We start from the raw sequence: 26784 nt of genomic DNA on the forward strand, positions 1-26784 counted from the left end.
AATTTCAAATTTCATCAATGTCACAAACTTGGGTGTATCTATCTGTGCACCTCATCAACCTCCCAACTCCCCTGTGAGGCAGGGCAGTGCTATCATCCCCATGTCACAGATGGGGCACAGAGACATAGAGTGACTTAACCAAGGCCTCACAGGAAGTTTGTAGCAGAGCTGGGGATTAACGTCGGGTCTCCCAATCCCAGGCTAGTGCCCTAACCAATATGCCACCCTTCCTCTCCAGAACATCTTGCTCTGATTTCTGTGGGTGAACATAGTGGGAGGGACTCATGTGCAGCACTGAGCCTCTTGAGCCAGCCACTGCTCATGCTCGGGCTTTTTTGCTCTGACTTCCATTCCCCTTTCTTGGGGGCATCTGGAGGTGGCTCTGATACAGCTACATGGTGATGGGCATCCTTGGGCAATAGGATTTAGAATCCTGTCGGCTAGGCAGCTGTTTAGCTCAGGTGAACTTGTTCGATGTAAAGTGTACAGACACAGTGTGCAAGTGTGCAAACCTGCAAAAGGGTGCATGTGTGTCCAGGTGAATGTGTGCACATGTGCAAATGTGCTTGTGCAAGTGTGTGTGTGTATGCTGGAGTGCAAGGGCATGTGTGTTTGTGCAAGAAAGTGTTTGTGTAAATAGGCTTGGATCTCATGCTAATGTCACAATAAGGCCAACCAGTCAGTGACAGGATCATGCTCAGGGATACAGTGTGTGAGCATATGTATGCATTTGTGTAGGATTGAACATACATGTCTTGTGTTTGCATGGCTGGCTGATTGTGCCTGCCATGTGCATGAGTGTGTGCACACGTCTCTACTAGTGACGCAGAAGTGAGCCTGAACTTGCCTGAGTTACTTGCTACACAGAGGATGGAGATGTTTATTTTGGGGTCATAACCAGGCACTTTTCTAGGATGCTACAAGGTGGAGGGGCTGCACTTCTCCAGCACAGCTTGCTCTTCCATGGTGCGAAAGAGCTTAGCAGAGCAGTTGAAATTCCCAGGATCAGAATTTGATTTGGCAGATACCAGAAAAATAGAATCCCAGCCACCCACCCCATTGGGTTTTCTCTCCTGCTGTTGACATGACAACTCCCACGGGGAAGTGGAACAAAGTGTGTCCGGACAGGAGCTGCCTGGAACATGGCCTTTTGCTGGGCACTTGGCGGTCTAAAGGCTGACGAGAACAGAAAACAATGGCTTACTTGGTATCATGTCTAAAAGAGTCATAGAAATCTGCAGCCGATGGATCAGCTTTGCCCTCCTGGGAGGGAGGGGGCCACCAGCTACATTTAGGACCTCACTTGAGCTGCACCCGGGGTTACAAGACAACACCTCTGTGCTCTTCAGATGGCGCATTCAGGAGAGGCTCAGCACTGGGCGGTTGTGGTGTGTCTTATTACGCAGCCTCAACCCCAAGTTCACTCTGGTTGCTATTTCCCAATGGGTCAGACTGTGCTTGCACTCTGGGCCAGAAACCACCTCCAACACCAGTTCCCTGCTAGCTGGGGTAGCAATCTCACAGCTCTTTATCGCCCTCTCTAGGTTTACACTTGCATCTGCCCGGTGCTGTTTTCTGGCAACCGCTGCGAGCTGGGGGACAGCCCGTGTGAATCCAAGCCCTGCTTGCATGGGGGCACCTGCCTCCTCTCCAAAACAGGCTACACCTGCCACTGCCCAGATTGGTATCTGGGGGAAAGGTAAGACCAAGGAATGGCTTTGGGACTGCGTGTTCCCCTTTGCGGAGCCCTCAGCTTACAAGACACGGTTAACCTTGGGCGCCGTTTCTCATGGCTGGGGTGAATACCCAGGAACTGCATGTTCCTGCAGTTTACCTGGTCACAAACCTTAATACCCCGGCCAGCCACTCCAAGATTGATCATCACATTACATGCACTGTTTGGGTTGCATTCTCAGACTCTAGAAGGCATAAAGAACCAGACAACGATTATCCCCCTTGCAATTGCATTGTCACTAGCTGAGCTATGTACCACAGTTCGTAGAGCCCTGGGGAAAATAATCTCCTTTAGCTCAGCATTTTTGCTGGGTGTCAGTGAATGTTTTCTTTGGTGCCGATTCAAAGTGTCTTCTTGTGACAGGGCTGTTCCCAGAGCTGCTCTTGTAACAAGTAGACACTTAGCTCGGCTGTGTTACAAATTACCCCTGACATGTCAGGGCTCCTTAAAGGAACTGAGAGGACCAGCACAGAGGATGCATTGTTCTGGGGGAGATTGATACGGCTCTGTATCTGTCACATGTCGAGTTTTACAGCTGAAAGCAAGTTGTTAATATCAGCCAAGAGTCAGATCCTTACAGTTACCAAGTCATTGCTGGTGGGGATACTCCAGGGACCACATCTGTCAGACACCAGATCTGCAGTGCTAAGGAACATAGGAATGTCTACTGGAATCAGACCAAGGTCCATCCAGGCCAGTATCCTGTCTCTGATAGTTGCCAGCATCAACATCCTTCAGGGAAAAGTGTAAGAACCTACAACAGGCAGAGATAAGATAATCTGCCCCTACAGTGGGATGAGACCCACAATAATTAGCGACTGGCTTAAGCCCTGAAGCACAAGGTTTAATGTGCCTTCCCAAATTATTGTTGTCATTAATTTTGATAATTCTGGATATTCTTCATATCCACATTAGTGCATGTTAAGAATGCGCATTCAGCGCTGACAGCACTGAAAGAGTTAACATGGCTCCAGATGTAGATTTCACAATCCATGTCACCGTGGGTCATCAGTTACGCCTGCTGTAACCACATGTCCCACTCTGGGCTCCTTGCTCCTGCCTGCCCCAACACACATGGCCGAAAGAGCCCAGCTCAAGTTGAATGCGAGTGGATCTAGCACATCTCTGCTGCGTGAATTAAAGCTGCCCAGCATGTAGACGGCCTCTTGGGTGAATATTAAGGTTGAAATTACTCACCCGATTTTGGGGAAAATATGCAACTGCTCACCAGGTGGCACTGCTGCACCTGAAACAAGCTGCACCCTCTAGTCAGACAAGGTGGGGGAGGTAATATCTTTTATTGGACCAACTTCTGTTGGTGAGAGAGACAAGCTTTCGAGCTACCCGGAGCACTTCTGCAGCTCTGGGAAAGGTGCTCTAAGTGTCACAGCTAAATGCAAGATGGAACAGATTGCTTAGCATAAGGAGGTAACCTTAAAGGGTGTGCAAGTGTCTCCCTTAAATAAATCGTTATGCACGAGAAGGTATTGAGAGGAAGCTGAAAAAGAAAAGTAATGTGATAAAAAAGGCACCAGTTCAGGGTGGGAGGGCTGTTGCGACTGGGTGGGAGGATCCCAAATCCATCTTTTCGAGCCCTGAAGGAGTTCAGAGCTCTAGAATCATTTTGAAGTTGATGGGATTCGTGTTCTATTCAGGGATGGGAGAGTGTCAGGTTTTTTAATGGGGGTGGAAAAGAGTAATCAGTATTTTGGTCTTGATTCCTCGGACTTTTCATAAAATCTCTAAGTACCTAAGGGCTGGTCTTTACTAGAGCTTCTAGAAATTCATGCATTTGTCAGAGCTACTCTGGACACTCCCCAGATGTTTGCTCCAGGCTGCAAACATCTGTAGCTTCCCTTGGGAAGATCGGCTAGGGTAAACTACATCTGAGGAGGTTTCTTAAAGATGAATGTAGTTCAGAGTGTCCCTGGATTCCCTAGCCTGATTTATCAGAGACTTCAAGAGTGGACAGGTTCCAAGCACCCAGTTCTCCCCAGCAAAGGAGAGGGGTGTACTGGAGAAGTATCTTCCTCTGAACTTTGGAAAGAGGAGTTTTGTCCCTTAGCCTTTGGCATTGCAATCATCTGTTTTACGTCTCTGCGGTGTGGCAAAATGTACCAAATGGCTGAGGGAAGTGGAGGCATTTTCAGGGTTGCTTGGGTGGCATGACGGGGTAGTGCACCACCCTACAGAAAACCAGGGAGAAGGAACTTTAGGGTAGCCAGTGCTACCATGAAAGGACTAAAAATGGGGATAAAGCAGCTACTCCAGACCAAATGAAGCACAAATATGGGTATAAAATAAACGAAGGTGGCTGGGGTCCAAGCTGGCCATTCCCCTGCCCCACCCCACAATTCTCCCACTAGTTGGCAGAACTGGAGAAAAGGCAACTTTGCTCCTGTTCCCTGAAAACTATCTTTTAACTTATTGCCAGGAACACTTCCCTGTGGGCCCCTCCTCACCTTATCACTAAAGGAGCAACACACCACATTCCAGAGAAAGGCCCATTCAGAAATCAACCTCACAGGCTCCCCAGCCTGGCCCCACTTCCCTCCAAGCTAGAGAACTTGGGAGCCCAATTGACAGAAAAGTCCCACAAAATCCCTGGTGGTGGTACAGCCTCTCTTAAACCGAAGGGCTGGTTCTTGGCAGGCAACTGAGGCTGGGCATAATTTTGTGCTAGCGGGTGCTGGGGCTCTGAGAACAGTTGTGTGGAGCAGCCTCACTGCTTCAACTGGTTAGAGCTTCTAGCAGGTGTCCCCAGCTCTGACGGCCGGTGTCTCCCTTCCCCTTCCCCGCTGCAGGTGTGAGAAGGTGGCTGAGGAATGCCAGGACAACCCCTGCCAGAACGCTGGGCGCTGCGTGAACGCCGGTGGCTCTGTCCGCTGTATCTGCACCGGGGAGTACCAGGGGGCATTCTGCACGCAGAGACTCGTTACCCCCGACATCACGCCTGCCAAGTGGGGAATGGGTCCCGTGGAGATCGGTGAGATCGTCGCTGGGGTGCTGGGCATCGCCATCCTGGCGGCGGCCTTCGCCTTTGTCCGCAGGCGCTACTGCCGCCCCGCCAAGGCCCACAAGCCTGTGGCCAGCGAGGACCCAGACCTGCTCTCCAAAAGCGAGTTCTCCAAGAGCGTGGGGGTGGCCACGCACGCCCCGCCACCCATCGAGCTCAACATCCTCAGCAACGGCCCGCACAACAACCTGGACAGGGGCACGCCGGAGCCTCACAAGCCCATCCCTACGCCAGAGTTTGTCACCTTCAGCTCGGGCAATGCCCAGAAACCCCGGGGCACCATCGTGTGCAGCGTGGCCCCCAACCTCCCATCTGGGGCGCCCTCCTCCAACTCTGACAACGAGTCCATCATCAAGAGCTCCTGGGGCAGGGAGCAGATGGGTCAGTGCTCCCCCTCCACGCGCCCCATCCTCTTGCTAGAGATGACTCCTCAATGCATTCGGGCTGCAGGCTTGTGAAGGGCCAATGGCACTGACCAGAGACAGCGTAGTATGGGCAGATGCTATCCAAGCCTGTGCCACAGCCTTCCCCATGCAGTCTAGTCCCTACTACTACACCCGGCTATTCCCCCCACAACCCGACAGCCCCGCCAACACCCCTCACACCTGACCAGCCACACCCGGCTATTCACTCACACACACACACACACACACACACACACACACACACACACAGAGCCCCGCCAACACCCCTCACACCTGACCAGCCACACCCGGCTATTCACTCACACACACACACACACACACACACACAGAGCCCCGCCAACACCCCTCACACCTGACCAGCTACACCCAGCTATTCACACACACACACACACACACAGAGAGCCCTGCCAATACCCATCACTCCTGACCCGCTACACCCCTCACACCTGACCAGCTACACCCGACTATTCCCCCCACAACCCCACCAATACCCCTAACACCTGACCAGCTACACCCAGCTATTCCCCCACAACCCCACAGCCCCGCCAACACCCCTCACACCTGACCAGCTACACCTGGCTATTCATACACACACACACAGCCCTGCCAACACCCATCACTCCTGACCCACTACACCCCTCACACCTGACCAGCTACACCCGACTATTCCCCCCACAACCCCACCAATACCCCTAACACCTGACCAGCTACACCCAGCTATTCCCCCACAACCCCACAGCCCCGCCAACACCCCTCACACCTGACCAGCTACACCTGGCTATTCATACACACACACACAGCCCTGCCAACACCCATCACTCCTGACCCGCTACACCCCTCACACCTGACCAGCTACATCCGACTATTCCCCCCACAACCCCACCAATACCTCTAACACCTGACCAGCTACACCCGGCTATTCACACACATACACACACACAAACAGAGCCCTGCCAACACCCATCACTCCTGACCTGCTACATCCCTTACACCTGACCAGCTACATCCGGCTATTCACACACATAGCCCCGCCCACACCCCTCACACCTGACCAACTACACTCAGCTATTCACACACACACACACACACACACACACACACACACACACACACAGAGCCACACCAACATCCCTCACACCTGACCAGCTACATCCAGCTATTCACACACACACACACAGAGAGCCCCACCAAAACCCCTCACACCTGACCAGCTACACCCGGCTATTCATACACACACAGAGCCCTGCCAACACCCATCACTCCTGACCCGCTACACCCTTCACACCTGACCAGCTACACCTGGCTATTCCCCCCACAACCCCATAGCCCCGCCAACACCCCTCACACCTGACCAGCTACACCCAGCTATTCACACATATACACACACACACACACACACACACACAGCCCTGCCAACACCCATCACTCCTGACCTGCTACATCCCTCACACCTGACCAGCTGCACCCAACTATTCACACACACAGCCCTGCCAACACCCCTCAATCCTGACCTGCTAAACCCAGCTATTCCCCCCAGCCCTGCCAACACCCCTCACATCTGACCCACTACACCCCTCTTTTCTACTTGTTCTCTCTTCCTTTCTCTCCAGTATACCCAGATTTGTATGGATGGAGAGAGAGAGAGAGAGAGAGAGAGAGAGCTATTGGATAACTAGATGTATGCTTGCATATACTTAATTCTGTCTCAGCATGGGGGATAGACTAGATGGCCTCTTGAGGCCCCTTCCAGCCATACCTTGCTCTGATTCCAAGTAGGAATGGCTATGGACAGCTATTAACCTGGTTCTGATTTTATTCCAGTATATCCAGCAGAAACGACCTACTGGCCGCCCAGGTACCAACCATCGGATGTCCAGGACCATCCCCACTACGACATTATTCAAGGCCCTCTTCTGCCATCTGCCCATCCTCCTCCTCTTCCTCCTCCGCCCCAAGTAGACTCTGAACCACCTGGTCTTTATGGTGGCTTTCCCTTCCCACTAGACCAAAGCAATAAGCGGGCCCCCATCCCGCCACGCTACAGTAACCAGAACCTGGAGGACTTCCTGCCACCCGACCCCATGGAACTGCCCGCCTCCCAGTGCCAGAACGAATACACCGCCATCAGCTACTACCCTTCCCAGCTGCTGCAGGGCGAGGGGACCCCCTACCCTCCGGATGCTGGCTACAAAAGGGTGAGCATGCGCCTCAGCGTGGCCCAGCCATCCTACGCAGACTGTGAGGTGGGGCACCAGCCCAGCACTAGGGCCCAGGCAATGCCACCCCCGAACTACGAGGGCTCTGACATGGTGGAAAGTGACTATGGAAGCTGCGAGGAGGTGATGTTTTAATGGGGCCGCATGTTCAAAACGAGAAGAAAGCCGCGTGAGCTGTGACTGGAACGCGTACGGAGGGAGAAGTAACCTTGTCTTGGTCCTCTCTCTCCTGGGACGTACAACTCTCTCCATCCCCCGTTAACAGCTTCCCCGTGTGCAGTCGGGCTGTAATATAGCGTGGACTCTTGTCCCTGGCGTTCTTTAAATCGCTCCTATTGCTGCTCCGAAATAGATCTCACTCAGCTTGGCAAAAAACCACAAAGGCCAGTGCCAGGGAACACAAAGGAAATTCCTCGGATGCCAACAGGCGCTGATAGCAAGTCATTCTTCATGCCAAGAGCTTCCTTAGACATGGAGGCCCCACCTCTCCCGGCCCTGGGCATGGAGCCTGGCAGCAGGAGAGAGGACCACAGACCTTTGGGACAATCCGTTGCCAGGGTAGCAGAAGGTGGGACTGAATTGGTGCCTCACTGTAGTCCAGGGAGATGAGCTATGTCTCTGAGGGGTGGCATGGAGAGGTCTCTTGTGCCTGGTTCCAAGGGTTTAAGGTGGGCCAAACAGAACTGTGAAGTTTTGACGACAGCCTGCCCCTGATGCCGTCCATCCTCAGGGCTGGCGCCCCCATGGCCATGAGAAGGGGGAATTTAGCCATTACATTAGTTCATTCCTGGGCTTGTCTCCCTGCACCTGTAAAGAGCCCAGAAAAATGGCCATTTCTACAGGAGAAACTGAGCAAAGAATCCCGCCTCCCTAACCCACATCATGAGATACCACAGGTTGCTGGCAGGAGAAGGCACAAGATATAGAGGCAGGCCTGAATTCAAAGTAGGTAGGTGTTTGACTGGACAATTACTTCAGCACCTTCCCGTCTGGAAATCTGCCAAGCTACATCTGCACCGCAAGTGTTACTGGTCGTCTGTCTACATTTGCAGCATCCCTCGTGCTGGGGACATGGCTCCGTTGTCATTATATAAAGTGGGATTCTTCATAAAGGCTGCTGGGTACAGAGGGGACCCTGGGGTTCTCACTGGCTCGCTCATGCCCAGACTCCACCCAGCCTGTGCTGCTGAGCATCTCCACTCAGAGTCTGCCCAAGCCCTGGCCTGGGGATCAAGACCCCAGAAAGAACTGCTGACTGCACTCCAGCAGCTCACTATGTGCAATGACCCACAGACATGTGAAAGTGCGTCCTGTGCATGTGCGAGTGTGTGCGCGCGTGTCAAGGTGTGTATGTGCAGCCGTGAATATACGCACGTCAGCGAGGGAGGAGACAGTGCGCTGGTTCCTCCCAGGTCCCCCCCGGCGAGAGAGGTGGGATTCGCCTCGATTGCCCTGTACTTGGGAATGTATTGTTTCTCTGAGAAAGTTTGTCTTTGTTTGTTTGGTCACTTTTTGAAAGCAATTAAAAAAAGAGGCAATTTTGTATTCCTATTTTACTTGAAAACTCACTGGGGCTCCTTTGTAAACGTCAGGCAGCTGCCTAGCTTGGAGGAAAGACAGGCGTGGGGTGCAAAATTTGGATCTGAATGCCTTATCTGTCAGGTGCAATCAGATTCTGGCTGTTGATTGAACCCGTTCTAAAGACGGAGACCACCTGCAAATTTTGGCTCTGGATCCGTCTCAGATTTCAAACGCCCGCGAAGTCTGGAGGCCTTTGGATCCATGGATTCGGGCCCCAGCTCTAGAGCCGAGATAACAAGTGTGGGGAAAGTGTGAGCAGCTTGTGCTGGGGTCACACACGACCAGGAACAAAACTCCAGCTTCCCTACATGTTTTCCTAGAGAGCCCCCAGTGTCACCCGGGGAGTGATCAGGACTCATGCCCTTGGTAAACATCCCCACTTCAGTCAGAGGAGAGCGATTTTTCCAGGAAACGGGACACTTCACATGAGACTCCCTTTTCATTTCATTCATCGGTCAGCTTGAAGCCCTTGCATGTCGGACATGGGGGGCATGATGCAAGCAACATGACCCCCACGAGCACCCCTAAGTTGCATACCCAAACTCTTGCACCACTAGACAGTAGGTCAGAAACCTGAGACGCACCAAGGCCAAAGAGAGCCACAAAGCAGGACATACACAGCCCCCCGAGCAAAGGAACATTCATTCTCTCCCACTCAGAAACCAGATAACTGGGCAAGGGGAGAGAAAAGTTGTCCAGGGTGCTCACTGGCTGGCATTATTAGAACCTATCAAGTCCTGAATTGATACATAAATTAACTTGTATTAGGAAGGCAAGTGACAATGATCCTATCCGTTCTCAGACTCACATAGGGTCAGTACTGCCCTTATAGGAAACAGTTGTCCCCACGGGGGCAGAAGAGTTTGTTTGGACAAGAGATGCACTCAAAGAAATGCAAACAGCACTCTGTCATCCCCTGACGACACTGGAGACCTGAGTGCATCCAGGGTTAATGATGTTCTAGGAGTGCATCATGCCCACACAAGGGCACAGGGAGGTAGAATTATAGCTGCATACATAGCTCAGGGCAGCAGCCATCCCTGGAAAGAGAAGGCCATGGCAGGATCAGGGAGTGAAGCAACAGGTAGGCTGGTCCAAAGGAAGTGTCTGATCCACAGGTATTAGGGCTGGAGCAGGCCTGGCAGAGCGTGCCAGGATCAGGGAAAAGACGGCTCTGGAAATGCAGCTGAGGAAGCAGACACCCCCCAGGACACAATGATGCACGAGGCTTTGCTTGCAATACCAGTGCGCAATGCAGAAGAACAGCATCCGAAGTCAGCATCACCCCATAAACCACTGAGCACTGGATCACGGGCAGCAGCACTGCGGTCTCAGCCCACAAGCCACTAGATCCTGTTCAAGTGGAACAGGAAATACGGGACACGTATCGGCTTGGTCCAGTGCCCCATTTCCAGTTGACAATGTTATGCCACAGGTGTGCTTGGGGCATGTTTGCCATCAGGTCGATTGTTAACTGAGGGAGGATATGCAAGATTTCAAGACGGCAATCCAAGAGCTTTGCTCTGGCACAAGTCTCCATCTGAGCAGCAGTCAGGAGTATCCGGATGACTTGTGCTTTCCATGTGTAAAACACCCCCATGTGTACAGATTCAGGGGAGCAAAGGCCCAGAGCTGGCCATACTCATCAGAGCAGATTTGCCTTTTTATTGGAACCAATATTTGTGGATACTTATTGGCACTATTCAGCCAGCTCCTCCCGGTGCCCGTCCAAGTGAGCAGGGAACTCCCCCTCCGCCAGCCATGCCAGCCTGTTGGGCTGCAGAGACAGACAGCGCAATGATTGGGTATTAACCCCTTCCATTCTGCATGAAACAGGGCTCTCCAGTACAGATGGCTATGCTGGGTGCTCTGTGGGTGCGAATGAGCATCCCAGGGATACAAAGGTGGGGATGTGAAGGCCCTGAGCAATAGCCGGGCATTGGAAGGTTTCACACAGAGTTGGGGGCAAAAAGCAGAACCATCTATCCAATCCCTCCCCTTGCTGCTCTCCTAAATAGAATCATAGAAGATCAGGGTTGGAAGAGACCTCAGGAGGTCATCTAGTCCAACCCCCTGCTCAAAGCAGGGCCAACCCCAACTAAATCATCCCAGCCATGGCTTTGTCAAGCCTGACCTTAAAAACCTCTAAGGATGGAGATTCCACCACTTCCCTAGGGAACCCATTCCAGTGCTTCACCACCCTCCACATCTGAACTCCAGGGCCTGATTCTGCTCTCTCCACATACTCTAGCGTAAGTAACCCCATTAGAGTCCAGGGAAACCTCACAGAGTAAGTAAGTGGACAGGCAGGCTCTTGGAGTTCAGACAGCATTCACCACAGCATCTGAGCACGGGCCCACAGCACATTAAGTAACAACTAACATGCATCCCATGTGGTTGGTTCTTTCTCCGTCAGCTCCGTGTTCACAGTAAGCCTCCCCATCAAAAAAAAACCACAGTACATTCTAACAGGGACAACTTGTCGCAAGCAACATGAGTTACTAAATCTTTATTGTAACAGCATACAAACGTTTGGACTAGAGACATCAGTGGTAAGGCGCTCACCCCGCGGCAATGGCATTGGGACGGTCCCTCGAACAAGCCAGGCAAGCATTAAGTGTCTGCATAGCAACCCTTTAATGGTGCATCTGCACCGTACCCCTTGCAGACCGCACGTCTCCGCAAGCAAAGATGGGAACATGATTTCACATACCAATCTCAGTTTGGGTTCCCTGAAGAGTTAGAGGGTGCCAGGCCCTCCCTTGGGTATACATGGACAGATCAAGACCATTTTGACCCAAATCATGGCAATAGTAAGATCTCTAGTGCCATGCAAATAAAATAAAACCCGCCTAAAGCCTTTCCTCTACACTTCCCTAGGCAACACAAGAGGCTCTGGGAGGTTCAGCTCAGTGGGATGGTCTCAGCTGAATGAGAACACCCCACGAAGAGGATACAGCCTGAAACAGCAGCTCTGAGACCTACGAACTGCTCCACTCAGCTCAGTCGGTGTGCCCATCCCCCCTCTTGAGTGCTTTAGAGCCTGTGATATGTCTGAAGCATGCCTGTTCTCAGCTCCCCACCCAAAGGGGCAGGTCTTCCCCAAACCTGGCTCACATGGGGGCTACGGAGGGGACCTCAGACCCTCCCAGAAAGAACAAGTGCCCCCAGAACCCGACTCATATGAGTGGGAGGTAGGAAGGGGGACCCAGGCCCCTCGTATCCTAGAACACACATGAGGGCAGCAAGAGGGCTCAGACAGCCCCAGAAGGGTAAGGGAGCCCATATCCCAGCCCCTAGGAATGGGACAGGGAAGTGAGCTCAAAATACCCCAGGGGGGCAAGAGCCCCCCAGATCTGGGCACACACATGGGCAGGGAAAACATGGGGCTGAGAGATGCCCCTGCCCCTACTCTCCCTCAGTTACTCTGCCACTCACCCCTTCCCTGTGTCCCACCTTTCCACTCCCTCACCTGAACCCCCAAAACCCCTCTCCCCTCCCCTGTACTAGTGATTCCCATTTATCCCCCTTCCCATAACCCTGTCCCCTCACTGCAGGCCCAAGCCCCCCACCTCCTATTCCCCTCTCCTCTGCCCCTGATACCTCTCCTCTCCCAGGAAGCAGCCATGTGTCTAATTTCCACCCAAATACTTGGATTACTTTCCTCCCATGCATGGCTCACATATCGTAGCACTCTCCAGCTACTCACTCCAAACGCCTTTTGTCTCAGATTGGGGCTTGTGATTAATTTATCCCTTAGTTATGTTAATCGAAGGGTGGATTCACAGCAGCTATCAATCTCAATGAGGTATGACTCATCCAATCATTACCATATATCAAACTATTGATATGATGCCATTCAAAATGGTCTCAAGCTGTTGAGTTTTACCAAAGAGCTGTGTGTGCATAACTGGTTGGAAAACCACTCCCAGAGAGTAGTTATCAGTGGTTCACAGACAAGCTGGAAGGGCATAACAAGTGGAGTCCCACAGGGATCTGTTCTGGGTCCAGTTCCGTTCAATATCTTCATCAGTGATTTAGATAATGGCATACAGAGTACACTTTGAAGACGATACCAAGCTGGGAGGGGTTGCAAGTGCTTTGGAGGACAGGATTAAAATTCAAAATGATCTGGACAAAACTGGAGAAATGGTCTGAAATAAATAGGATGAAATTCAATAAGGACAAATGCCAAGTACTCCACTTAGGAAGGAACAATCAGTTGCACACACATAAAATGGGACATGACTGCCTAGGAAGGAGTACTGCGGAAAGGAATCTAGGGGTCAGAGTGGATCACAAGCCAAATATGAGTCAACAGTGTAACGCTGATGCAAAAAAAAAAAGCGAACATCATTCTGGGATGTATTAGCAGGAGTGTTGTAAGCAAGACGCGAGAAGTAATTCTTCCGCTCTACTCCGTGCTGATTAGGCCTCAACTGTAGTATTGTGTCCAGTACTGAGGATAGGACAAGAAGCAATAGGCTTAAATGGTAGCAAGGGAGGTTGAGGCTGGACATTAGGAAAAACTTCCTGTCAGGATGGTTAAGCCCTGGAATAAATTGCCCAGGGAAGCTGTGGAAGCTCCATCACTGGAGATTTTTAAGAGGAGGTTAGGCAAACACTTGTCAGGGATGGTCTAGATAATAGTCCTGCCATGAGTGCGGGGAACTGGACTAGATGACCTCTAGAGGTCCTTTCCAGTCCTTTGATTAGTGCCTCTGAGTTTAACAATACAAGACAGTAGAAGGAAAGCAGCTGGGGAAGGAGCTGTAACTTGGGAGCCCCTCAGTCAAATGATTCCCAATTTTCAGAGTAGCAGCCGTGTTAGTCTGTATTCGCAAAAAGAAAAGGAGGACTTGTGGCACCTTAGAGACTAACAAATTTATTTGAGCATAAGTTTTCGTGAGCTACAGCTCACTTCATGACCGTTTCCCACATCCCCATGAGACACACCATATTTCAAAGCAATCTGAGCAGCTATTTGGATTTTAGAGCCCTTACAAGAGTCAAGTTGCAAAGCACAGAAAATGATGGGAATGGAAATTCTATGGTTGATTTTCTCTATTTACACGTCTGTGTAGAAAGGTGCATTTTCTGAAATATTGTTTTCAGTTTGGGTCCCCCAAAGATTTAGGGGATCCACACACACCCCTTTGGTAAAACTCAACAGCTTGAGACCATTCTGACTGGCATCATATCAAGAGTTTGATCTCTAATTCTGTGCAAACAGCACCATAAAAACCAGCACTCTAGAAACTTTTTGAAAAATGGCTATTTTTTTCCCAGCACTTATATCTCTGCAACTCCTAATTCAAATGACCCCAAATTTGGGACACAAATCTTACCCTGCACCCTTCTGAGGCACACCAAACCTCAAAGGCATCTGACGAAGCACGTCAATTTCAGAAGATTTAGAAAGGTCACCCTTTGAAAAAAAACAGTAATGCAACCTTAATTACAGCCACTCTGATGTAGCCAGCAGTTCTCATTAAGGAAGGGTGAAATGGAATTGCACCAGGAATGAGTCACACCGGGGGATTTAAGGAGACGGGTCTTGCTAGGAAAAAAAATCAAAGTAACTCTCCTCCTCCCCTTTTCCATTCCTCCATTCCCCCCCCCCCCACGTGCTGAAAATGGGCTTGGATGGGGGTGGACAGATTTATTCCGCAAAGGAGCCTTTGTTAAAGAGACCAACTGCTGTTTATTACTGCCCCCGGCTTTTGGTTGGTGCAGAGAAAATAAATTGATCTTTTTTAACAGCCGCTTCCAAGATACACTCTGGGTGAGTGTAATTCCTCCCCCCCCCCCCGACCTCGTCGCTTTAATGTAAAAAATGGGGCTGATGTGTTGGGGGCAGGGGGCCTTTTATAGCTCGGTATCAGGAAATCTTTCTTCGCACCAAGATAATGAAAGTGGGACCCCAATCAGAAACTCTGGTGGCTCTCTGGGATGAGGCCAATAGACACGCTGGCTGGGCCTTAAATGATCTCCCCCACCCCCTGTTTTAAAAGGGCTCTGTCACTGGAAAAGGGAGCGCTCTCTTCTCCCCCGCTCCCTGCCCCTGAAGGAAGAACTCAGCTCCCCAACCCATCAGACACCAGGTGAAGAACCATGTAACTTTTAAGCTGCAAGTACCTAACCAGCTGCGGCAAGGGTGGTCAGCTCGGAACTAAAGGGAGGAAACATTGAATGTGTCTCGAAGCGCCCGGCCCCTTTCATTCCTCCCTTTTCAAAAGGCAAGACAAGAGAAGTTAAATGTTAGAGGCCAGCCTGCCCCTTCCCCTGGGAGGGGCTCTCGAAGGGGGGAATTCTCCCAGAATGGTCTGAGAGGAGAATAGGGGGTTGTCCATGTCCCCCATCGTGACCAGAAGGAAGAGAGGGTCTAGCCCCAAGGCCCATAGTCTCACAGGATGGTCTGGAGCCAGTCATCTGTCTGGAGGCTCTGGGCTGGCTCCCAAGCATGCGGCCCCACTGACCAGGCTTATTTCACGGGCACATGTCCCTAGAGCCCTATGGGCAAGTTCCCATAGTGCCAAAGCAGGGGCCTAAGCTGCATTAACTCTCTTGCATTGCTTGGGAGGTGAAAGGGGGAGTGGTGCATGCCCCCACTAGCCCTGCCTCCAGCCCTTCCACCACACCAAGCTTCCGCCTGACAAAGGCGACTTGGGGATGCAGAAGAGGGGACCCTGTTTCCCACAGGTGGCTGACTCCCCCTCCCTCCAATACCACCACCACCACTCCCAGCCTGCAGGATGGAGAGCAGCCAAGTGGGGAGGGTCCTTTCTGCACACAGATATGAGGACGATCCCGCTTTTGGATGGTTTCCTGTGAGTCAGAGGGCCAAACTCCACCCTGGTGGAAGTGGCCACAGCTCCATTACCTTCAGAAAGGTCATGCAGAGAGCGGAGGGTGCTCAACAAACCAGTCTGGGGGTGGCCGCTGTGACTGTGCCCCCAAAATACAAGAGAACTGTCTCAACACAGGACAGCAGTCAGACTGGGTTTGAGAGCTTGGCCTTCTGATTGTGAGCAGGGCACCGAGGAGGTGGCTCCAGCCCCCCCTGCTCCCTCCATCCACACCACTGTGCCCCAATATCTGAGTTAAGAAGGGCCGGCCAGCAGGGCAGCCATTGCCCTGATGCCGATGGCTGGAGCAGATTGTTTAGCACCTCTCCTGGCCCCCTATGCTTCACTGGCTGGCCTCTGCTTTCTTCCCCAGCTACGCCTATTCATAGCTCCCTATTGCTGGCAGGCGTGCACCAGTCTTAAAGGTCTTGCTGGTTTTTACTGACCATGGTTCACTGCTGCTCTCTCTTACACCGTGGTCAATTAGGAGTCACTCCTCTGACCTCTCAGCAGATTTACACCAGCATCAGAGACTCAGGATTGGGCCCCATGAACTCAGCTGATTCTGAATCTCCCCAACAACAGGAGGTGACATCAGCACTAACACCCTTCGGTGTCCGTGATGTCATCAGCAGTTGCCATGGAGTCAGTCAAAAGGGAGAAATGGGGGGTTTGGCTCACGTCCCGGGGCGGGGGGAATCACTAGTGATTTAGATAATGGCAGAGAGAGTTCACATTGCAGACGGTACCAGGCTGGGAGGGGTTGCGAGTACTTTGGAGGACAGGATTAAAATTCAAAATGATCTGGACAAAACTGGAGAAATGGTCTGAAATAAATAGGATGAAATTCAATAAGGACAAATGCAAAGTACTCCACTTAGGAAGGAACAATCGGTTGCACGCACACAAAATGGGACATGACTGCCTAGGTAGGAAAGGTGGAAAGGGATCTGGGGGTCATAGTGGATCACAAGCTAAATATGAGTCAACAGTGTAACGCTGATGCAAAAAAAAAAAGCGAACATCATTCTGGGATGTATTAGCAGGAGTGTTGTAAGCAAGACACAAGAAGTAATTCTTCTGCTCTATTCCACGCTGATTAGGCCTCAACTGGAGTGTTGTGTCCAGTTCTGGGCGCCACATTTCAGAAAAGATGTGGACAAATTGGAGAAAGTCCAGAGAAGAGCAACAAAAATGATTAAAAGTCTAGAAAACATGACCTGTGAGGGAAGATTGAAAAAATGTGGTTTGTTTAATCTGGAGAAGAGAAGACGGAGAGGGGACATGATAACAGTTTTCAAATATATAAAAGGTTGTTACAAGGAGGAGGGAGGTAAATTGTTCTTGTTAACCTCTCAGGATAGGACAAAAAGCAATGGGCTTAAATTGCAGCAAACTTCCTAACTGTCCTCGGGAGGTTGTGGAATCTCCATCATTGGAGATTTTTAAGAGCAGGTTGGACAAACACCTGTCAGGGATGGTCTAGGTAATCCTTAGTCCTGCCATGAGTGCAGGGGACTGGACTAGACCTCTTGAGGTCCCTTCCAGTCCTATGATTCTATGAAAACTGAGCCCTGGATGGCAAAGTCTGTCACTCAAACTAAAACCCGCTGCCCTCAAACTAACACTCAGCGCTTTGTGCCTAGTGAAGGACAGAAGGTAACGCCTCTCCTCACCCCTTCTGAGAGTTACTCCTGCTGGAAGAGCACAGAGGCCAAACCGACATAGGGAGGGGACACTCAGGAAAGTGGAGGCAAATTAACTACTGATGTGAAGGCAATGCACATGAATTAAGGCCCCTTAAACCCTGGGTGGATGTTTTCAGTTCACTGTAACTTAACTCTCCAGTGAGCGAAGGCCACTTCACTCCTGAAAGCATCTGCACTGGGGGGCAATGGCGATCCATGAGGTGTTTCACCAGGCATGCAATTGCTACACTTGCATGCAAAATGGCCTCCTCCACGAGGCGAAACCTTGCACTTACGCTGCATGCCAGGTCATGTTGTCTTAGAAAATGGCATCCTCCAGGCACACGCCTGGGGGCTGGAGGGAATCATCCTGCAGGCACAGCCGGTCCTGGGCCATGTGTTGCATAGGCAGACAGCACACCACTGCGGTGGGGGGAGGGGGTTAACAAAGATGCATTGACCTCGCACCTTGGGTTAGTTTCCCCTAACTTTCCTGAGCTTCCCCCTGTAGACGAGCCCTGAGACCCAGTGGAAAGTGGCTCATACAGCTGACCACCCCCGCTCAGAGCAGCAGCATGCCATGACCACACTGTCTTCTCCAGGGGTCCCCGCCTGGCATCTGTAGGATGGAGAACACTGGCACGCTGCTCCTGGGTGCTGCTCTGGCACTTTGCTCTGTGAGGTTTGCCCTGGGTGGCCTCCCCCTGGCTGCAAGAGCACAGAGAGAGAGAGAAACTTGTGGGAGAACACATTGGGAATACCTGGAGCAAGGCTTCCCACAGCGACCAAGGCCACAATGCTGGGGCCATTACCAACTGGCCAAAACAGAGGCAGAATTGAGGTCCCACTTCAGACATTGTTCACGGTGACTCCTTTGCTAGTGGGCTCATTGTACCGGCTCGGACCGGGGGCACAGCTAGCCTCGCTGTAAGGGGTTGAGTGACTGTGACCAGCTGCCTGCAGGGCTCCTTGCCTTCCCCTCGCACCACACGGACCCGTTCCCCACCTGCGCGCATCCAGAGCTTGGATAACGCTGGTCCGAGCAGCCGCGGGCGTTCAATGCGCCGCTGCTCTCTGCCCCGGGCAGGGAGGAGTTAACAGCCCCTGGGCAGGAGCGAGCCGCGCACCAAGGGCCGGTTTGCCTATAAATGCGCGAAGGAGACGGGCGCGGTGCGGAGGCTGCAGCTGGGAAGCTGCTTCCGAGGGACTGGGGGGGACACGGGGCTCTCCTGGCCCAGAGCCGCAGCCGGGAGAGGGGCCCAGGGCAAAGAGGAGACCGTGACCAAGCAGGCGACAGGGGGACTGGAAGGCGCAGGGCAGCGGCAGGGCTCAGCCCGCCGGGGCCCCGGGGGACGCGTGGCGCACGGGCAGCCTGGCGCACGGCTCCGCCGGGGTGTCCGGTTCTGCCGCAGGCGGCAAAGTTTCTCCCCGCCAAGGGGAACTTTTCCCGAAGGGCGCACGGGAGAGCGCGGAGCGCCGGCTGCCGAGGGAGCCCAGGGACTGGGCTGAATGGAGCCGACGGGATGAAGGAGGTGGGAAGAGCATCAACGGGGCTGGAGAGGTGCCCGGAGCCCGGCGCTTGGCACCCAGAGCGCGGCACTGGGAAGGGAGCGTCCCCGGCAAGGGGCTGGCTGCGCTGAGCCGGGAGCTCGCCTGCTCCCTCCCCCGGCTTCTAGCGCTGCCCGCGGGAGGGGGACTTCCCCAACCAGCGCCACAGAGACCACTTGACCCGTGTGGGGAGCGGCCCCCGTCCACCCCCCAGGAACGGGGCTTTGGAGAGGGCGCCCCGCGGAGCAGCCACCGCGCCGGTCGGAGAGACGCGTGTGCGCAACCCTTAGCTCCCGGGGGGTGCCCGAAGCGGTGATCGGCCGGGGAATCCCACCTCCCCGCAGGGCCTGCGGACAGGGACAAAGGCGAGACCCTGCCACGCCGGAGCGGGGGAGCGAGCCAAACTTCCAAGGAACTTCTCGGGGAGGGACCCATGCGCCTCTCCTGGTGCTTTGAGAGGAGCACTGACTCTGGCCTTCCTTGAGCCCTGACCTCTTGGCTCAGGGCCACTAGAACCGGCTAGTCCTGACTGGTTGAGGACTTTGCTGAGCCCTGGGAGGCAGGTTAGATGACCGAGGATGGAGGAGGAAGGTTCTCTGCTGAAGAACCTGTCTGCTGGCTTGGGAAGGGAGGATGGTCTCTACCCCACCTGGGTGGTGATCACGCTGGCTGTCATCCTCATCGTCACCATCGCTGTGGACATCCTGGGCAACCTTCTGGTGATCATCTCGGTCTTCAAGAACAAGAACCTGAGAAAAGCAGGTAATGGCCTTGCTGGGACGGGGGGGCTTCGCTCTCCAGGCTCCCCAGGAGCAGCTCTGTCTCCGACCGCTCCCCGCAGGGCTCAGGAGCAGTAAGCCAGCCTCCTGCCCTGCTAGTGCAGTGACACACCAGTGCTAGCAGAATCCACCTTTGTGTCTGTGTGTCCGTCCTTGTGTGTCTGTCTGTCTGTCCATCCGTCTGTGTGTGTAAACTTCTCCCACCCAGCACAGCCGGGATTCAAGGCAAATTTCTAGTAGTTGCAGAGAGCCTGGTGTTGTAAAGGCTAGTAAAATAGGTTATTAAAGAATAGAGGGGAAATCCCGTTGTCCATACTGACCCCGACTTCCATGCCTGAGATACATTGCACCCATTGATTTACAATCTCAGCCAAGGGACTAGTGATTTTGACTGCTCAACTTGGGACACCCTAAAAAAGGGCCCAATTTTTCAGAGGGTAGGTACTCAGTGCTTTCTGAAAGCCCTTTTTAAGGAGTCTCAGCTGGGGTGCCCCAAAAACTGAAACATCCCAAATCACTCATCACTTCTGAAAATCTTGACCCAGATTCCACCAGCTGGCTTCAATGCTCATCAGCACCCTCTCTGAGGGAATTCTGGTCAAGTTCCTTGTGGGATTTAGATTCTTAGCTTAATTAAGGGGTTTGGAGGACCTAAAGCTTCCCCCCTCCTAGCCTCGCGGATGATTTTGTAAGTGCATGGGTAGAATAGGACACAAAATGAATGGTAAGAATTGTTCCAGCCTTTACGCAGGGGAAAACAGCTATTTTCCATTTGCACCACCTGATTCTGGAAGCAGCTACACTTTAGCTGGCATTTAATAAATCAGGGTGTTTTGGTTTTTGTCCATCTTTATGCACTAAGAAAGTTACCAGTAACTCTCCAGGTTAGGTTGTTTCTGCTGCAATGAAGTGGAGAATTTTGCTGACCTCACACTCTGCTTACAAGCCCCACATAGGTAGAAAGTTTTCCATCTTCCCTTGCCTATAATAAACCCAGGTTACAAGCCAAGGTCTTGGTCCGTAATAATTAGCCTGCATCTCTGGAAAAGCCCATCCGTCACTTCACGTAACAACACTTTGTCCTTCGGCAGCATTGGATCCTGAAGCATTTTACACTATATCTGACTCTCAGCACCACTAGGAAATTATTTTAAGGGGGAAAACTGAGGCAGAAAGCTGGAGGCTTATATTGTCACGGGTGTCCACCAGCTTTGGGTGTCTAAGTGGAGACAAATTTGACCTGATTTTCAGTGATGCTGAGCGTCCAAGAATCCCATGTGACTTCAGTGGGAGCCAGGCAAATCCCATGCCTCTTCAAAGCAGGCTGTCTTTCTCCTGAAGAATTGAGTGACCCAAAGTCAGCATACCTTTGAAAGCTCAGGTCTAAAAGACAAAACCAGGAATGGAACTCAGGCGTCCATAATTGCTAGACACCTCTACATTTCTAGTTGTAACCTCCTTATCTTTGAATGGGTTCTCTCCCTCGCCGTGCAGTGACAATGGAATCCTTAGGACATCACAGTCTTTGCAATGGGAGCAGTAGCAGTGCTATGCTCCGATACAACTGGATTTCATTGGCATGGCTAGGTATACAAGCGGGGAGGGCTCTCAGGCCTGCCAGAGGTCGGTCCATGATGGCCAGGGTTGAGTTCCAGGCTGTGTTTGGGGTTTGATCCCCTGCATCCCAGCATTCGGACTTCACTGCAGGGGAAAGCCAAAAGGCAGGAGGGGCTGGGAGAGCAAAGAAATAATTTTGATAGGTCTGTGTGTGTACCTGCATGTCCCGTACTGGGGAGCGCCTAACCGCTGTTTCATTTATGCTACCTAGACTGTCGCTGCCGAACCAAATTGGAAGTCAGTGGCTAGGGGTAGCCCGGGTGCGACTGGTGCAATCCAACGCCAGGATCAATCTGATCCTACAGAGCCGAGAAATGTAAATGGACGTTGAAAAGCACAAAGCCAGAACCAAATCTGTCATCACAGTGGGACTGACTTTAACATGTTCCCCAGTGTCAAAATCCAGAGCCCATCCCAAGCACCTGAGTATAACTAACCCCCCATGCATGGAGTGGCCAATTCCATGTCCCTGCTGGAGCGGAGCCATGGCGAGGGCAACTTTTAGTGCAGCCAGCTTGAATGGGCCCATTGCATTACACTGAGTGGTTATTTTTGCTTTGCCTTTGGCTGCAAGTGCCACCCAGCAGAACATGTCTCAACTGCATTGTCGCCAGAGAGAGCAGTGATTTAAACCCCTCGCCTGCTCTTTTCTTTTATTGCAAGCAGTATAGGGGTCAGGATGGGTTCAGAATAAGGTATGGAGGGGGAAGTGTGGGAGGGGATGGATGGGGAAGAGGGGAGAATGACCTGTGACAGGGCCTCTCGTAGTGGGAATTTGGTTTATTGCAGGCAGGAATTCGCTCCGCATAGGGAGGATGTTGGCACAAAAGCCCGTGTTGCAAGCTCTCTGCCTCTTCCATCACATAGTTCCATCTGGATGGTGTCCTGCACTTTCCATGCAGCTGGGCTATGCTTTTCACCTACCACCCAATTCTCTAGCCCACCCAGTGTGCCATTTCCCTAGAGCTGCTCCAAAGAGAGGAAAAACCCCACCTCTCTCCTGTCACGGTGAGGAAGAAGAAAGACCCCTGCGTGAAAAGACACTGCCGGTGGCTCAGGAGTCCTCTTGTGGAAGAGGAGGCACAGATAGCTGTGGGCAGCATTATCCCCTTTGGGGCTTTAATTCCCAAATCAGCCCAGCAGAGAGTAAGCACACTATTGTGGACCAATGAACTGCAAAGCACTCATTTAGCTTTCCTTGTCCAAGTGATAGAAGTGCAGCTCAGGAGATTCTGTAACCCAGTGATTAGGGCCATGGTTTGATCCCCCTAGCCACTGACTTCCAATTTGGTTTGGCAGCGACAGTCTAGGTAGCATAAATGAAGCAGCAGTTAGGTGCTCCCCAGTACGGGACATGCAGGTGCACACACAGACCTATCAAAATTATTTCTCTGCTCTCCCAGCCCCTCCTGCCTTTCGGCTTTCCCCTGCAGTGAAGTCCGAATGCTGGGACACGGGATAAACCACGGGGGCCCCAGGTTCGATGCCTGGCTCTGCCACCGACATTCTGTGCAATTTTGGGCAAGTCACTCACAGCCCAATTTTCAAAAGTGGGTTTCACTTTAGAAAAAAATACCTAGCCATTAGCTCATCTATACCTCAGCTCCCCATCTGTACTAATAGCACTGCCCTGCCTCCCAAGGGCATATGAGGACAATATATTAGATGGATGGTCAATGTTATTTAAATTGTGGTAGCACCTAAAGGCAATCAAGGCCCCGTATAAAATGAATAAAACAGACAGCGTCTGCCCCAGGGAGCTAAAAATCTAGGATTGTGACAAGATGCAACAAAGGGATAAACAGACAAACAGGGATGGGGGTACGAGGATGAAAGGATGAAAGGAAGCAGTCGTGGTAGTTAAAGTGATAGTAAGTTAAGCTACTCTGTAGATGATGCACGAGCCAGAACAGAATCCAGCTCCCAGAGCCATCGCTGCCATGCAAAGAGAAGTAAAAAGACAGTACGGCAAGCAGGTGTAATTTGGAGTAGGTGCAGGAAACTGATTTGTTTAGCAAGGAGAAGGCGTTTTCCTGGCTGTTGCTGCTGCATTCCGACCATAGGTTCTAACTGTTTTTTTGTGTTACCTTCCCCAGGCAATGCCTTTGTGGTGAGCTTGGCCATTGCAGACTTACTAGTGGCTTTTTACCCTTATCCCCTGGTCCTGATGGCTATTGTCCAGGATGGCTGGGTGATGGGGTACCTCCACTGCCAGGCCAGCGGCTTTCTGATGGGCATCAGCGTTATTGGCTCCATCTTCAACATCACTGGCATTGCCATTAACCGCTACTGCTACATCTGCCACAGCCTGAAGTACGACATGCTTTTCTCGGGCACCAACACCGTGTGCTACGTGGGGCTGGTTTGGGCACTCACCTTGCTGGCCATCATGCCAAACTTCTTCGTGGAGTCCCTGCAGTATGACCCGCGAGTGTACTCCTGCACTTTTGCCCAGTCCGTCAGCGCCCTGTACACCATCTCCGTGGTGGTCATCCATTTCTTCCTACCCATCACCATTGTCAGCTACTGCTACCTGCGGATCTGGCTGCTGGTCATCCAGGTGCGGCGCAGGGTGAAGCCGGACACGCAGCCCAAAATCAAGTCCCATGATTTTTGGAACTTCCTGACCATGTTCATGGTCTTTGTGCTCTTTGCTGTGTGCTGGGCACCGTTAAACTTCATCGGCTTCGTGGTGGCGGTCAAGCCCACACTGGGTTCCTTGATACCCGAGTGGCTCTTCACGGCCAGCTACTTCATGGCCTACTTCAACAGCTGTCTGAACGCTGTGGTTTATGGGGTGATGAACCAGAACTTTAGGAAAGAGTACAAGAGAATCATACTGACTGCGTTGCAACTAGCTTACAGGACTGATGGAGATTAACACCCATGCGCTGAGCCAGAAGTGAGGAGGTTTTACCATATTCATACTGATCCTCTGCTCCACTTTTAAGTGAAGTGCAAAGAGTGCAGCCAAAACAGCAAGAAGTCAGCAGAGGACACAGCTCCATATAAGTTGTCTGCAACAAGAACAATGCAGCCCACCCTGTTCTGCAACATAGGATCCTCTTTGGAATGCAATGAGGTTTGAAAACAGCCCCTCCTTGCTTACTTGCCCTGGCATAGTCTCCCCAGCCTCAGTCGAATAGGTATGCTGGAAACAGCTAGAGCCAAGTGATTCCTAGTAAATTTATTCAGTGAACTATCCACAAACATTTCACCATTTTCTCTAACTTCTCCATTATTCGCCAACTAATTCTGTGTATCTCAAGAATGTTTGTGAACAGCTAGCTGAGTGTTGGACACCCAAAATTCAACTGGTTTCATTTGGACCCATAGAAGAGTTATTGTTCCACGATTGGATGAGCGTAAATCCCAACACTGAAATTTTCTGTGTGAACACTCACCTCTATGACTTGGGATATGTCTTTCCTAAGTATTCTCCAGTATTCACTGACTATTTGCTGTTCTTGCTAATACCCCTGCCAGCAAACTTGCACTGGCCACAAGGTTACCCCAGAGTGAAAGCAGAAAGGGGTGCAAACTCAGCCAAAGGGAATTCAATATTTTTGTTGAATGGTGGGATTTTCCAGAAGCTCCCAAAGGAGACAGGTGCTTCTGAAAGCCCCACCTTACGTGAATATACACAAAAATGGTAGCGTTTGGTAAGTCATGCGATTCCCTTGAATGAGCTGAGGTGGTGAACTCTTTCCCTTCTCTTTTTGGAGCCAAGGGTGAACCCTTCAGGAAGGAAAACCCATCACCAGAAAACTGAATCCACTTCAGAACAAGACAATCAGTGCAACTTGACTGCTCCTCTGATGAAAAACCATCACAATGGGAAAAGGAAACCACCACAATGAGGCTAAATCTAAGTCAGAAGATAATCCACAATGACGACAAGTCCTTTGCAAATGCCAGCGGCTCAAAGAGAGCATATTACCTTTAAATGAGACCAGACCTGGAGGCACTTGACAAGATATTTAGAGCACAAGTGTGAATACTATTTCCCATGCTGAGAGGAGCTTAGGGAAGCCAATTTTTCTCTTGTTTGGTGTTTAATTCAAGAGATATTTTGGACTAGAGGAAACGGAATTCGGCCCAGATCCTTAAGATATTTAGGATTCTAACTTCCATTGATTTCAGTGGAGGATCTGGGCCTTGGTCCCCAGTGGCCCCAAATGGCAACAGTTCACTGGGCTTGAATTTAACAGATTGTGGGACTGAGGAGAAGGGAATAAGGAAGACAGAGTCAAGATGGTTAGGTTTTCAACAAGTCTGACCAGCAGTAAGGAAATTATCCACTTATCTTATTTGCATATGTAACAAGTTCCAGCTTGCAATGGGGTGTGGCACCACAGAACAAATTTTGCATGCGATTTTCCTTTGATCCCTGGAGATCTTCTGCTCTGGTTACCCCGGCATGTAAAGCATAAATCTGCTTTTGGGCACGGCCATCAAGGAAGACATGAAAATACGTTTTAAATCAGCGATACTCAGACTGAGACTCATGAGCCGCAAGTGGCTCTTTAATGGGTTTCCTGAGGCTCTTTGCAGTACATGCTATTAAAGCATTGTGTGATTTAATTATTAACCAATCAGGAGGCTTCTACTATGTTATTAACCAATTGTAGTTTATAAAATACTACTACTTGGTCAGTCATTTTGCTGTGAGAATAATATTATATATATATAAATGAAATATTTTCAATCACACTGTTTAAATATGACTGTATAGTAAATGAAATAATGAATTCACATGACCATGGCTCTTTTGGGTAATGTTGATCACCAATTTGACTCCTGAACCACTGAGGTCTGAGTATCACTGTTTTAAATGCAAGTTTACAAGTGTGAGTATGTCTGTAATGTATTATGGATGGGATTTTCAAATGAGCCTAAATTACTTATAAGTGTAAGTCCCATTCACTTTCAATGCAACTTTCAATGCAACAAAAGCATTTCTGTCTGTGTGTATGTACACACCTCTACCTTGATTAAAAACATCTTGTCTTCCTTGATAGGCATGAAAGAGAAAAAAAAACAATGTTTTTTCCCCAGATGCAGTCATTGGTTTAATGAGTTTATTTTCACCTGGGTTCAAAAAAGAACACAAATACCCAAGTGAAAAAGCTTTACTGTAGATTCAGTCAGATCTGATTCTCCAGCACTTCATCCATTGCTCGGAAAGAGCAAAGGGATAACTAGTCTTACAACAGGTATGAAATCTCCCATTTGCTCTCCCTGCCCCCAAATAAAAATGATGTTTCCTGAATTGTGGTTATAGAATTTGTTGCAACAGCACCAGAAAGGCAATAAGAAAGATGTAAAAGA

At 51.1% G+C, this 26784-nt stretch overlaps 3 protein-coding genes across 3 annotated transcripts in view; 2 read left to right on the plus strand and 1 right to left on the minus strand.

Moving 5' to 3' along the window:
• FAT2 (FAT atypical cadherin 2) overlaps nucleotides 1–8926 on the plus strand; it is a 70362-nt gene extending 61436 nt beyond the window's left edge. Inside the window, exons 21-23 of the mRNA XM_038413123.2 lie at nucleotides 1547–1699; nucleotides 4540–5132; nucleotides 6998–8926. Coding sequence (XP_038269051.1) covers nucleotides 1547–1699; nucleotides 4540–5132; nucleotides 6998–7527 — 1276 coding nt within the window. The 3' untranslated portion in view covers nucleotides 7528–8926. The remainder of the gene's footprint in view (nucleotides 1–1546; nucleotides 1700–4539; nucleotides 5133–6997) is intronic.
• A 10593-nt stretch (nucleotides 8927–19519) lies between these two features.
• Nucleotides 19520–26089, plus strand: LOC119860032 (melatonin receptor type 1A-like). Its single transcript, XM_038413128.2, has 2 exons — nucleotides 19520–19819; nucleotides 23550–26089. Exons 1-2 carry the CDS (start codon nucleotides 19636–19638, stop codon nucleotides 24332–24334), a joined length of 969 nt encoding a protein of 322 aa, XP_038269056.1. The 5' UTR covers nucleotides 19520–19635; the 3' UTR covers nucleotides 24335–26089.
• LOC119860031 (proton-coupled amino acid transporter 1-like) overlaps nucleotides 19778–26784 on the minus strand; it is a 74622-nt gene continuing 67615 nt past the window's right edge. Inside the window, exon 10 of the mRNA XM_043491298.1 lies at nucleotides 19778–19806. Within this exon, the coding sequence (XP_043347233.1) occupies nucleotides 19793–19806 (14 nt within the window). The 3' untranslated portion in view covers nucleotides 19778–19792. The remainder of the gene's footprint in view (nucleotides 19807–26784) is intronic.

Source organism: Dermochelys coriacea, chromosome 8 (genome assembly GCF_009764565.3).
Source record: "Dermochelys coriacea isolate rDerCor1 chromosome 8, rDerCor1.pri.v4, whole genome shotgun sequence".
Lineage (NCBI taxonomy): Eukaryota > Metazoa > Chordata > Testudines > Dermochelyidae > Dermochelys > Dermochelys coriacea.

Bases quoted from the DNA above. Each gene is read 5' to 3' on its own strand.
- LOC119860032 (XM_038413128.2), top strand. From the start codon at position 19,636: ATGGAGGAGGAAGGTTCTCTGCTGAAGAACCTGTCTGCTGGCTTGGGA. The intron at 19,820-23,549 runs GTAATGGCCTTG...TACCTTCCCCAG, and splicing joins CAAGAACCTGAGAAAAGCAG to GCAATGCCTTTGTGGTGAGC.